The following is a 14,463-nucleotide window of genomic DNA, read 5'->3' as shown; positions in this document are numbered from 1 at the left end:
AGTTGTGGTTGAGCTTCAGTTTCACCTCCCGGCCTCAGCGCGGCAGCAGCGCCTGCAGTCACGAGCAGAAGAATGACGTCAGAGGGGTTGGCCACGCGAGTCTGTAACGTGGAAGAAGAATATCTCACAGAGGTAAACGGGCTACTTTTCAGTAAACATATTTTATTCTTTATTGTATTTAAGTATAAAAGCTGTCATGACGCTTTACCGAGCTCGAACACAACGCTAACTTGGTAGTTTAAAAAAAAAGTCAGTTAAGGCCTGAATATTAAATTAAGTTTTGTTTTAGCTTAAAGTGAAACCAGGTCTGTTTTTGATAACTTTAACTGACGCAATTACCCCGGGTTTCACAGACCAGGCTTAAGCTAGTCCCAGACTAAAATGCATATTTGAGCTATTTTAACTGAAAGCAACTTGCACGGACATCATTTAAAACGTGTCAGTGCCAGTGTTTTTTTTATCTAAGACATGTTTATAAAAGCTACTTAAATGCTCTAATTGAACTAAGGCCTAGTCTATCTTAATCTAAGCCCTGTCTGTGAAACCAGGCTTTGGTCTAACTAATTCATAAATATTTCAGAATTTAGTGTTTAGTAAAGGTATATGAGTTTGAGTTCTGCTTGCTGTAATGAAAGTCACGTATAAGTTAGATGTAATCAAACATATCTGTGTTTTGAAAAGTGTATGGCATTGTAAAGCAGCTGCTGTGAAGACATGCATTCAAAGGGGAAAAATGGCATTCCTGATAGGTGAGTTTTTATTGACTTATTTCATGAGGTTGCTTAAAGTGATAGTTCACCCAAAAATGAAACTTCTGTCATTAATTACTCGCCCTCATGTCGTTTCAAACTCGTAAGACTTTCGTTCATCTTCAGAACACAAATGAAGATCTTTTTAATGAAATCTGAGAGCTTTCTGTCCCTCCGTTGACAGCAACAACTGACACTTTGAATCTTTTAAAAGTTCATAAAGATATCGTAAAACTAATAGTAATCCATATGAATCGAGCGGCTTAGTCCAAATTTTCTGAAGAGACTCGATTGCTTTATATGATGAACAAATTGAATTTAGGCTTTTATTCACATAAACATTCATAAACTCACACATCAGTCGTGGTAAACAGAAGCTCAAGCATGTTCGCTTGATGTGTGAGAACCAGAGGTTCATACCTGGTGTTATGCAGTATGTTTGAGCCTAATTTCAATCTGGTCATCATATAAAGTGATCGAGTCTCTTCAGAAAATTTGGACTAAATCGCTCGATTCATATGGATTAGTTTTATGATATCTTCATGAACTTTTTCAAGCGTCAAAGTGGTAGTTGCGTAGCTGTCAATGGAGGGACAGAAAGCTCAGATTTCGTCAAAAAGATCTTCATTTGTGTTCTGAAGATGAACGAAAGTCTTATGGGTTTGGAATGACATGAGGGCGAGTAATTAATGACAGAAGTTTAATTTTTCGGATGAACTAACTCCTTTAACTAAAGGAAACCTTTAAGATTTTTTTTTTTACTAAAGCTATATTCTCTTTAGATGGACAGACTATACTGCAGTGGGTAAACGGATCCCTGGAACACGCTTCATCGCCTTCAAAGTACCTTTAAAACAGGTCTGAAGACACGAACAAATCCTTTACCTTGAAATGATCATGTGAACTTGGATTTAATTCCAGTGCTGCCTGTTCTTTTTGTTGTAGTCTTTCAGGTGGCGTTTAACACAATCAGAAACATTTGAACCATTTGATCTTGTCCATATGTTGGAGAAGGAAGGACAAGAACTGGGTCTCATCATCGATCTGACCTTCACAACACGTTACTACACAGTACAGGTAGGAATTAAAGTCAGTGTTTCTGATGATAAATAAATAGCTAATCATATTTGTCCACATGAACGTAAACATCTCCTCCCTGCTGAAGAATTTAGCATGACGAGATTGGAGCAACAATATGTTTTTTCATGGCGGTTGTTGTACTAATTGTCTGTAAATGTGCAATTGTTTCAGGATTTGCCAAACACGCTGTACCACCTGAAGATCTTCACAGCAGGGCATGAAGTGCCAAACAATGCCACGATTCTCAGCTTCAAGAAGGCCGTCAGACATTTTCTCCATGACAATGAAAACAATGGTATGTTACAGTTAAAGATCAAGTTTTTAATGTTGTTTATATGTTTTTAATATGCTTTAAGACAAACCATGTGTAAATTCATAAGTCAACACCATTGCTGAGTATTTTCTCCTTAAAACTGCTGTGAACCAAAGACGGTTGAAATCGCTGGTGTTTCTGATGCAGGGCTCGACATTAAGGCTTGTCCGGGACAAATGGATTTTTTTGTAGGACAAGTGGAAGAGAAAATTAGTTGTCCCACTGGACAAGTTAAATTTCAAACAAAATAAAATGCAATGTTACTTCACGTTATGTGCCACTCATTATGTCTATAATTTTACAGATTTAATTTTACCGATTTGAGACGTCGCATAACTGCCAGATTCAAACTGTGCTTTCGCGCGTTGGCTGGCGCTGAGCCAGAGTCGGACGCGTTCAGCGCTGTCATATTCATATCACAACTAAGCAGTGTCTTTAACCTCATAATGTTTATTTTAGGTTTCAGATATTTAAATACTCATAAGCACGAGTAAAACAATACATTTGGAGTTTGTAAAATACACACTGATGTCTGTATATACAAGCAGCAATAACAATCTATTCAAATATAATTTTCCGACATGTGTTATTCATATCAGACAAACAGAGTGGAAGTAACTATAAAGTTTACTCTATTCTTCTCAGTTCACCGGCCACATTCTTGCGTTTATTTCGGGAGAAACTGATGAATTCACGTGCTGTAAATCCGACTGACAGGACAACATTGTGGCGCCCATCTCATGTTTTAGATCAAGATTATTTATAAAGGTTTTTAAACGACCAAACACACTCACTTACACGTATTTGAGAATCGGAATATCAGATAGGCTTGTTGATGACATGGTAAGCAAGTTTGTAAATATTTTGAATAAAAAAGGAAAAGCGAAATAAAAGCGACACATCTGTCATACAGTATTATTGTGGCTGCGGTGTATCGCTTGACGCGTACGTCGCCATGGAAACATTAAAGGGAACGTTCGCCTTGAAAAAAACTCACTCTGGGGGTGGGGGTGTCACTTAGAATATTTTAAACTTACGCGTGAAAGGGTTAAAGAAAAGATCGAAAATAAATATTTGTGTGTGCTGTAAAGTGGTTAGAAAAAAAATAAATCGGAATCGGCTGGTCAAACTCAATGAAAAACCGGAATCGGCCTAGAAAATTGTAATCGGTGCATCTCTATGTCTACAAAATTATTTTAGATATAGTATACAGTAAGTCTAGCTAGCTTGTCTAGCTAGCTTACAAATACTGAGGATACCTACAAGAGTCACCACTACCTCTGGTGATACTGCACACCAGCGTGCAAAGTATTACTTTGTATTATGGAGTCTGGAGATCCTTATTTCTTGTTGAAGGGGAAGTCTGTTCTTGGGACACGTTCCTTTCTACTGTTTCAACTGAATTTTATTAATATTGATAGTGTTTGGATGCTTTCAATGGTTTGTTCGAATTCTGCATTAGCAAAACACAAAAAAATAGATAAATGATAAAATTATAAATCTTTACCCGGACAAGTGACTTTTGTGCATGGACAAGTAAAACATAAATTTACTTGTCCGAAGGACAAGCGCCTCCAAAAGTTAATGTCAAGCCCTGTGATGTCACAAACTACCTTGTAACCAATCAGATCAACGTGTGATCGTCGACGAGTGGATATCTGTGGATATCTAATTTGCATATTCATAGAACCGCGTATCCGTATACTAAATGAGGCAAGGGCGTAGAGTTACATTCAAGCTATTTTAAGGCATGAAGAATTTATTTTTCAAGGAAAAAACATTAAATATGTAATTTTTTAATTCACTACCGGTCAAAAGTTTAAGTTTTTTTTTTTTTTTAAGGTTTATGAAAGATGTCTTTTATGCTCACCAAGCTATATATATTTGATCAAAATATAGTGATATATTATTAAAATTTGAAATAACTTTTTTATTTTAGTATGTTTTAAAATGTAATTTATTCCTGTGATCAAAGCTGAATTTTCAGCATCATTGCTCCAGTCTTCAGAGTCACATGATCCTTCAGGAATCTTTCTAATATGCTGATTTGCTGCTCAAGAAACATTTATTATTATTATAAATAATGAAAACAGCTGCTTAATATTTTTATCAAAACCATGAAACCTTTTTTAAAAAATTCTTTGATGAATAATAAAAAAACCAGCATTTATTTGAAATCGAAATTGTTTGTAACATCATATATATGTCTTTACCATCATTGGAGAATGATTAACAGTATTTTTTTTTTTTTTTTTTTTACAGATAAGCTGATTGGTGTTCATTGCACACATGGTTTGAATCGCACTGGCTATCTTATTTGTCGGTAAGTAGTATATTTTTTATGAATGTTTGCAACCATGCCAGCCGTATTCGTGATCATTCAACTTTGTCTGTCACTGTTAAATTTTATATCATAGATACCTAATTGATGTTGATGGGATGAAGCCCCAAAAAGCGATTAATTGTAAGTATACTCACTTGTGTATTTGCATGCTTTTTTGGTATTATCTAAATGGTGTGATTACTTCCAGTGTTCAATGCATCAAGAGGACACTCAATTGAGAGGCAGAACTATCTAGATGACCTTAGGAATGGGCCCAAGAGAAGGTGAGCTCTTCTACACAGTTGTACGCACAGTACACATATAACTTAATATATTATAAAGTTTACTGTTGCGTTTAATTTTACCTTAACTTTTATCTCATGCAGTAACGTGGGAATGGAGAAACCAGACCAAGAACCCTCCCAGGGACTAGCAAGCGAGACACGACATGAGGCTCCTCATCATCGAAGGGAACAGCATAACCATGATCCTCCTTTCAATGGACAAGGATCTCACCAAGGGCACAGGAATCCCCAGCATCAATTTTTGTAAGCTTCTCCTGTGCTTTTTTTTAAGACTTTGAAGAAGGATTGTGAATTGTGTGATCATCTAAAGCAGGGGTGTCAAACTCAGTTCCTGAAGGGCCACAGCCCTGCAGAGTTTAGCCTCAACCCTAATTAATCACACCTGATCAGGTAATCAAGTCCTTCAGGCTTATTTGAAAACTGCAGGTGTGTGTGTGTTGAAGCAGGGTTGGAACAAAACTCTGTAGGGCTGTGGCCCTCCAGGAACTGAGTTTGACACCTGTGATCTAAAGCCTTGTTCAGACTGTCAGTTGTGCACAGGTGACGTGAGCAAGATGGCGCTAGTGTGTTTGTCGGCTTGCCGTCAGCTCCGTCAACTTCTACTATGTTTGTTTGTGTTGTCACTTACGCTTTGTCGGTACTGTTCTGTTGCTGCTACAAGGTCCTATGATCGGAATACTTTGTTGGATCTCAGAAACGCACTGGTGATCCCTGTTCTTTACGACGGATGTCACCCTTCGTTTATTTACCCCATCGCTGAGTGCGTCATTCGGCTACCTTGCTGTATCTCTAACCGTAGGAAGCGTCGGAGGCGCCGAGGTAAACGTGGAGGCGTCCAGGTGAAGATCAGGAGAGGAGCGAGTGCTTCTCCCGCACAATTAGGTCTCTGCCAGCTCTTTGCAGACATTCTAGGTCGGAAAGATCTCAACCTGGCTTGACGTTCGTGGGATCTGAGGTACTCTTGTCACGGATACATTACCCTGCATCGACCCCAAATGCCCGTTAGCCCTGCTCAACCGGGATTGCGTATCCGTAGCGGTGGGGTAAACTCGCTGAACATCCGCCCTTTGGAACACTCTCGTTGCCCCCAGGCTGCGGTTTACTCAAAAGCAAAAGTGGCCCTGGTCAATAGCAGGTCAGTGTCTAACAAGGCTTTCGTTCTGAATGACTTTTTTTCTCGTCACAATCTGGATTTTCTGTTTTTAACCGAGACATGGATTAGCGCTGGAGTTGGCCAGTCGTCTGTTTTTAGAGAACTTTGCCCAACTAATTGTTCATTTATTAGCGCGCAGAGGTGCGTTGTAAGAGGAGGCGGGATGGCTCTTGTTTTTAGGAACAATTTTAAATTGAAAAAATTTAATTGTACTGATCTATAGCCAGACAAATACTTTATAACTGAATTCTCGGACTTTCTTTCTCATTTTGTGTCACTGTATGATCGTCTCCTTATACTTGGTGACTTTAAAGGGTCATGAAACCCCCCTCTTTCAGCTCAAGTCTAGCTCACAATCTTTTTGAAAAATGCAACTTAAATGGGCGTGGATGGCTGTGATAAGAAGGGAGGGGATTGGGTGTGGTGTGGTATGGCACGGCGGGGGGGGGGGGGGTCTGTCACTAAAAATCAGTGGTAAAACATGAGGAAATGCTATATTTTTTTTATAGCTGGCAAAGCTAAAATCTAATGAAATACACTGACACCTTATTTTTGTCCTTTCAAAAGTAACTGAATGCACTGCTACATATATTAGCCTACAGTAATCATAATTGTATTTAAAACATATAAGCCTATGTATAATTGTCATTAAAAAATATATATTTGTTTATATACAAACTATAAATGCATATATTTGAAAATAATACATTTTCCGCTTAAAAAAAAAAAAACTTTACGTACACAGCCTAGATCTACGCGACCCCTAAACCCACATAATAAACATGGACAGTGACATAGAAATTTGCGCACATTAAGCATACGATACAATTGAGGTATTATCGAAATATCAAAATTTTAATAACGAGTGATTATTTAACAAAAGGCAAGTAAAACGGTCAGGGTTACATTTTAGACACACACACACACACACACCTCTGAAGCGATAGAAAAGTCCTCGGGACCACATCACTCGCAAGACGAAACCTGCATTGGTGTACAAGGCCGATTAAGTCCACCATTCTCCAGTTGAATGGTTGCTACACACACATAGTTTATATGTGTCTGTGGTTGATGGCCAACCAACCGCCCGCAGCCGGAGTCTAGCCCTGGCAGCATCGCGGGGAAAGATGCACTGGAACTTGTGCACCACGAAAACAAACGCGCCTCCCATCATTGCCTCTCTCATGTCTCATCTACTACGCGATATCATACAGTTTGACATGTCTGTCATTGGAAAGTTCCACGTTGTGTCATGAATAATAAAGAGCGTGTCTTCTCATTGGATAAGAAAACTCAAGTCTCATGAATAATTATGAGACACCGATGAGTCATCAAAGTACTATAGTGCTCAGCATGATGAAGTTTTTAAACCCGGAAGATGAAAATAGCAAAAAAATACTAAAATTGTACCATTTTCCCCCTACTATTAAATCTAACAAATGCTAACATTGTCTTCAATGGTGTTCAACACACATACCTCTGTTAAAATCTCAGAAAATTTGGTTTAGGGTTTCATGACCCTTTAATATTCATGTTTGCTGTCCGGATAGACCCATGGTTAGTGATTTCTGTGGTGTAATGGATGCCTTTGGCCTTACACAACATATAGATAAAGCTACTCATAAACTGGGACATACACTTGATTTAATTTTATCTTGTGGTTTTAATGTTGATAATATTGTGATTGAGGAGGCCACTTTCTCTGATCATAAGCCCATTATATTTGACATCACCCAGCAGCGCGTCTTTTAACTGGCACTAGGAGGCGCGACCTTGTACAGCCATACTCAGTTTAAAGGTCACTGAGATCCTCAAACAAAGGGCTCCTGCTTGTGCCGCACTCACGGCTTAAACAGAGGGGCGATAGAGCCTTTGCAGTTGCTGCCCCACGTTTGAGGAACCAGCTCCCCCAGGATATTAGATCTGCCCCCTCCATTGCTGCATTCAAATCCAGGTTCAAATCCTTGTTCCCTAACCTGGCACTCCTGTTTGATTTCTGTGTTGTGTGCCCTGATATTGAAGGTTTTCTTTTTATTCATGTTTTATATAATTATGATTATTGATTCTATGTGTTTTTATTTTTTACCTGTCTTTTTATTTATTCAATGTACAGCACTTTGGTCAGTTTTGCGCTGTGTGTTAAATGTGCTTTATAAATTAAAATGACTTAATTACTTACATATCCCATAGGATTACAAATGTGAACGGCAAAAATTCTCTGAATTCACTCTGGTGATGTCCGATCTCCTCAGTTTCATACAGTAGAAATAATTTTGGGCTGACATGAATGGCAACAGATATACAGCAGGGTCACCAAATCTGATAAGGCTATTTAAAAGTTCACCGAAATCGTTTATCTGCATCACCCAGAATGACTGTAATGTTCTCCAAATTCATTATTGTTTGTTTATATCATTGCAAAATGTAAACTGCATTATCGCACAACTCAAAACTTTATCTGCATACATACAGAACACTCACATATACAGTGAGGAAAATAAGTATTTGAACACCCTGCTATTTTGCAAGTTCTCCCACTTATAAATCATGGAGGGATCTGAAATTGTCATCGTAGGTGCATGTCCACTGTGAGAGACATAATCTAAAAAAAAAATCCAGAAATCACAATGTATGATTTTTTAACTATTTATTTGTATGATACAGCTGCAAATAAGTATTTGAACACCTGAGAAAATCAATGCTAATATTTGGTACAGTAGCCTTTGTTTGCAATTACAGAGGTCAAACGTTTCCTGTAGTTTTTCACCAGGTTTGCACACACTGCAGGAGGGATTTTGGCCCACTCCTCCACACAGATCTTCTCTAGATCAGTCAGGTTTCTGAGCTGACGCTGAGAAACACGGAGTTTGAGCTCCCTCCAAAGATTCTCTATTGGGTTTAGGTCTGGAGACTGGCTAGGCCACGCCAGAATCTTGATATGCTTCTTACAGAGCCACTCCTTGGTTATCCTGGCTGTGTGCTTCAGGTCATTGTCATGTTGGAAGACCCAGCCTCGACCCATCTTCAATGCTCTAACTGAGGTTGTTCCCCAAAATCTCGCAATACATGGCCCCGGTCATCCTCTCCTTAATACAGTGCAGTCGCCCTGTCCCATGTGCAGAAAAACACCCCCAAAGCATGATGCTACCACCCCCATGCTTCACAGTAGGGATGGTGTTCTTGGGATGGTACTCGTCATTCTTCTTCCTCCAAACACGTTTAGTGGAATTATGACCAAAAAGTTCTATTTTGGTCTCATCTGACCACATGACTTTCTCCCATGACTCCTCTGGATCATCCAAATGGTCATTGGCAAACTTAAGACGGGCCTTGACATGTGCTGGTTTAAGCAGGGGAACCTTCCGTGCCATGCATGATTTCAAACCATGACGTCTTAGTGTATTACCAACAGTAACCTTGGAAACGGTGGTCCCAGCTCTTTTCAGGTCATTGACCAGCTCCTCCCGTGTAGTTCTTGGCTGATTTCTCACCTTTCTTAGGATCATTGAGACCCCACGAGGTGAGATCTTGCATGGAGCCCCAGTCCGAGGGAGATTGACAGTCATGTTTAGCTTCTTCCATTTTCTAATGATTGCTCCAACAGTGGACCTTTTTTCACCAAGCTGCTTGGCAATTTCCCCGTAGCCCTTTCCAGCCTTGTGGAGGTGTACAATTTTGTCTCTAGTGTCTTTGGACAGCTCTTTGGTCTTGGCCATGTTAGTAGTTGGATTCTTACTGATTGTATGGGGTGGACAGGTGTCTTTATGCAGCTAACGACCTCAAACAGGTGCATCTAATTTAGGATAATAAATGGAGTGGAGGTGGACATTTTAAAGGCAGACTAACAGGTCTTTGAGGGTCAGAATTTTAGCTGATAGACAGGTGTTCAAATACTTATTTGCAGCTGTATCATACAAATAAATAGTTAAAAAATCATATATTGTGATTTCTGGATTTCTTTTTTTTAGATTATGTCTCTCACAGTGGACATGCACCTACGATGACAATTTCAGACCCCTCCATGATTTCCAAGTGGGAGAACTTGCAAAATAGCAGGGTGTTCAAATACTTATTTTCCTCACTGTATACAAAACGATATATACTATACACCATAGCTCAATTGCTTGATTCATTGCAAAATGTAAAACTAAATTATCGCACAGCTTTAATCTTCTAAATGCAACTATAAGACATTAAGATATTACAATATTATAAACATTAACATCATGATTTTAAGTAAGAGCTGCTTTATAACAACATCTATTAAAAAAAAACCCTATACTTGACACCATTAGATCTCTTGTTCGGTGAAGTTTACTGTTGTATTGAATTAATTTTTTTATCTCACATGCAGTAATGTGGCGGTGGAGGAACCAAACCAAGAACCCTTCTGGGGACTAGCAAACGAGGCTCCTCATCATCGGAGGGAACAGCATAACCATGATCCTCCTTACAATGGACGAGGATCTGACCAAGGGCACAGGAATCCCCAGCATCAATTTTTGTAAGCTTCTCCTGTGCTTTTTTTAAGACTTTGAAGAAGGATTGTAATTTGTGTGAACATCTAAAGCCTTGTTCAGACTGTCAGTTGTGCATAATCCATTGGAATCTGGGTGTGAACGGCAAAATAAAACAGATTTTTAAAAATCGGTTTTGATAGATAGGGAATGGGGATGGGGTTTGCTAGTACTTATCTGTATTTAAATGTCAGAAACATAAACATTATATGGTTGAAAACACTGAATGGTTAGCGCCAGACAAAGAGCAAAGGCAGATTTGAATTTAGCAGATGATCACGTGACGCACTGAACGTACCAGTGTGATAGTACGCTTCAATGGGTTAATTATCAATTGTATAAATATATATATATATTTTTTTTGTCTTTTGGAAGCTGCATTCAAATCCATTCGGCTCAAAAATCTGAATGGGCCTGGCGCCTCTGTAGTCTAGTACCACAGCTACACACTATCAAATTGCAAACCCTGTCATGTTGTTGACGTCATTGCCATAGATAACATTGAAACCAACGCAGGTGTTTCGCCATGAGACACACAAATCAGATTGGAAGAGTTGCGATACACAGTGTGGACAGTCAATCATTTAGATCAGATTCCAGTCGGATACAAAAATGAGCAGCACTGTGACTTGACATGACTTAGGATATCTTTAGAATCAGATTTGCACTGAACTGGTTTTGCGGGAAAAAATCGAACAAGACTAAATCATCATCAACATTATCCACGTTTCCACTGTCGGGCCAAAAGCGGGCGTGCTAGTGCGTGCCAGGGCCAGTCGTGTTATTACGGTCACTTCAGGGGCTTGATCGGGCCTCCTCGGGGCCAACGGCCAGGGTTTTTTGGCCCGCCAAATACCTTGGTCCAAAGCGAGCCAACTCGGGCTTGAGGAGTAGTCATGAACAGGGGCGGAGTTTATCTGAGTCTGGAGACGGCAGCGCCGGATGATTCCATATGCCAGCTAACTGGACTTTTAAATTCATTTTAGCTCAAAACTCACTTTCATGTTTAAATACCTTCTGTTTGTGGTCTGATGTGAACTCTAATCACTGTAAAATAAATATTTAGGCCTGTGTTAGGCCCTCTGTTATTTTCAATATATATGCTGCCACTTGGAAATATTATAAGGAAACATGGAATTAGTTTCCATTGTTATGCTGATGACACTCAAATCTATATTTCATCACGGCCAGATGAAAACGCTAAATTATCCAAATTGACAGAGTGTGTTAAAGATATAAAAGATTGGATGACGCGCAATTTTCTTTTATTAAATCCAGACAAGACAGAGGTACTACTTATCGGTTCAAAAAAACGGCCACAAAACCTCTCACAATACAACTTTAACATAGTAGGATGTCCTGTTACTTTATCCTCTACAGTAAAAGACCTGGGTGTTATACTAGACTGCAACCTGTCTTTTGAAAATCATATTTCATGTTACAAGAACAGCCTTTTTCCATCTTAGAAACATTGCTAAGCTACGTAATAATGCTATTTCTGATGCAGAAAAGTTAGTTCATGCGTTCATGACCTCGAGACTAGATTACTGTAATGCTTTATTAGCTGGTTATCCTGCATCCTCAATAAACAAGCTACAGTTAGTCCAAAATGCCGCCGCTAGAGTTCTTACTAGATCAAGAAAATATGATCATATAACACCGATTTTATCATCACTACATTGGTTACCTATAAAGTTCCGTATTAATTACAAGGTATTGCTACTGACTTATAAAGCCCTAAACGGCTTAGCTCCAGTCTATTTAACGGATCTTCTATCGCCCTATAATCCATCGCGCTCTTTAAGATCACTAAATTCGAGGCTTTTGGTCATACCTAGGATATCCAGATCCACCAAAGGAGGGAGAGCATTTTCACATTTAGCTCCAAAACTCTGGAATAGCCTTCCTGATACTGTTCGTTGCTCAGACTCGCTCTCCCAGTTTAAAACTAGATTAAAGACGCATCTCTTCAGCCAGGCATTCATATAATACTTTTAATCTGACAGGTAAATCCGACCTCTAGTTTATAAACGCCAGAGGAGAACTGGCCCCCGACTGAGCCTGGGTTCTCCCAAGGTTTTTTTTTTCTCCATTAGGTCACCTGATGGAGTTTTTCAGTTCCTTGCCACTGTTGCCTTTGGCTTGCTCAGTTGGGGATATTTGGGGATATTTAATTTAATTAATCAATCAACGATACTATTGATCAGCATTACCAAAAGTGGACGTTCCACTAGAAACAAACATTGATGTATTGTTTTAATTTATTACTGTGAAGCTGCTTTGATACAATCTGTATTGTGAAAAGCGCTATATAAATAGACTTGACTTGACTTGACTTGACTTGACTTGACTTGACTTGACTTGACTTGACCCGATGCAAAACACTGTGCGCTAACCATAACCATAGTAAACATGGTAGCTAAATATGACCGCTTGAAGAAATCAGACAAATCATATAGGCTATTACAATCATGTTTTTATTTTATCAGTCAGTACGTCTTGTCTCTTTATACCGGACTGACTGATATCCATATTTAGCTCCGCATAAAATAAAGCAACTGCGTTTTTTTGAGAGCTTCGTCTGTTTCTCTGACTGAAAATATAACCGTATCGGGAGAGAGTGCTAAAGTTCCTCAGGTCGTATATTTGGTGGCACATTTGTAGAAATTATCATTCTTTCTAAATGTGATGTAAACATAAAGTCCTGTGACTACAAATAAACAGAAACAGATGCGACTAGTACGTGTGTCCTCTTTCTTTTGTGAAATAGTGGTAAATCACTTTATTTCTGTGTGACTAATGTGCAATCTTGACACAAGGTAATTCATTCACAGTAAACCTGTGGTAAAACGTTGATGCTTGGGTTTTAAATCTTTAAGTAAGGTGAAATGATGGTTTGTGTGACTGTTTCAGAGAGGCGTGTTACGAGCGGGTTTTAGTGAACGCTGTTCCTTAATCATTCTCATAATTTCTCCTTAGCCCGTTTCAACAGAGGAACAACATGACGTCGTTCAGAGCTCCTGAGCCGCAGTCCTTCCGCCCGCCTCTGTTTCCTCATCCACCCCCGGGCGTGAGACAGACGAGACCCGGTTTTCCCAACCAGAGTGTCAGAGGATTCTACTTCAGTCCTTCAGCCCCATACCAGTCTCCACATTGTGAGCCACGCCACAACCCTCATGCCCTTCCAGACAGATCGACAAGACCTCCAGGGCCTCACCGGAAACCTCGACACAGAGATAGGACTCCTCGCTGAAATGGAGACTTCATCTGGTCAACCCGATCTGCTGGACTGTGCTGTCAATGTTAAATCATTTTCTCTGTGAAGGAACTCTGCTTGTTCTTTGAAGAGTAAATGGATGTGGTTTCTCAATGAGCTCGACTTTTTTTTTTTTTGGACTCCGTTAGCTAACAATACTATACGTTTTTAGATTAATTTATCTGTTATTAGGTCAAAAATCTAAATCATACACACAATAAATGACTGCCACATATCTTTAATGCATTTAAACAAAGCCTTGTTGTCACTTGTATTTATATTCTCAGAAGTAAACCTTGTTTTTAGTGTTAAATGGGCTGTTTTATTTAAATAGTGTTTTTATTTTGTGTCCTGACAGTTTGTGTACTTGGACTTTGACTCAGTTGGCTACAATTGGACATCAGCACCATTTCTTAAGAGTTGAATGAAATGTAATATTAAACATCATTGCAAGTGCAATTACACTTGTTTTATAATCTCCTTATATTTTACATATTTTATAAAGTAAGTTTTTTTTTTATCCGTTAAAATATTCTAGCTGATGTACGGTCCATTATTTAGGCTACAATTCTACTGGTCAGATTATCTCATTATTCTGTGAGAACCCTGGTTGAAGTCAAATTAATAAAAGGCTTATTTGTTCAATCACTTGTAATTATGAATTTTCTTTATGGGTTTTAGAAAACGAGCTATTAAGCAGCAGATATATGGTCATCACCCCTGAATTTAATATAATATAATTAGAATATATATATTCAATACAATAA

At 38.9% G+C, this 14,463-nt stretch overlaps 1 protein-coding gene across 7 annotated transcripts; it reads left to right on the top strand.

Annotated features, from left to right (window-relative positions):
• On the top strand, positions 1–14,349 carry dusp11 (dual specificity phosphatase 11 (RNA/RNP complex 1-interacting)). Of its 7 annotated transcripts, none has more exons than XR_014029239.1 (12): positions 63–132; positions 682–749; positions 1,532–1,607; positions 1,695–1,826; positions 2,001–2,124; positions 4,405–4,465; positions 4,560–4,606; positions 4,674–4,749; positions 4,852–5,013; positions 5,570–5,905; positions 10,278–10,427; positions 13,420–14,339. XR_014029239.1 is itself a non-coding variant. In XM_081353609.1 (11 exons), the coding sequence occupies exons 2-11, from the start codon at positions 715–717 to the stop codon at positions 13,691–13,693; spliced, it is 1,137 nt and encodes a 378-aa protein (XP_081209735.1). In that variant the 5' UTR covers positions 1–132; positions 682–714; the 3' UTR covers positions 13,694–14,349. The 7 variants fall into 7 exon arrangements, 5 of the variants coding, with proteins under 5 accessions (XP_081209735.1, XP_081209736.1, XP_081209738.1 ...); XR_014029240.1 differs by having other exon boundaries at positions 127–151; XM_081353609.1 differs by lacking the exon at positions 5,570–5,905 and having other exon boundaries at positions 1–132; positions 13,420–14,349.
• Positions 14,350–14,463: the final 114 nt, after the last annotated feature.

This window comes from Scardinius erythrophthalmus (assembly GCF_964197995.2).
Source record: "Scardinius erythrophthalmus genome assembly, chromosome: 23".
Lineage (NCBI taxonomy): Eukaryota > Metazoa > Chordata > Actinopteri > Cypriniformes > Leuciscidae > Scardinius > Scardinius erythrophthalmus.
This window is presented reverse-complemented; position numbering and strand designations above follow the sequence as displayed.

Coding starts and splice junctions, on each gene's coding strand:
- dusp11 (XM_081353609.1), top strand. CDS start 715: ATGCATTCAAAGGGGAAAAATGGCATTCCTGATAG. Junction 4,607..4,673: donor GCCCCAAAAAGCGATTAATT/GTAAGTATACTC, acceptor GATTACTTCCAG/TGTTCAATGCATCAAGAGGA. Junction 4,750..4,851: donor AGGAATGGGCCCAAGAGAAG/GTGAGCTCTTCT, acceptor TATCTCATGCAG/TAACGTGGGAATGGAGAAAC.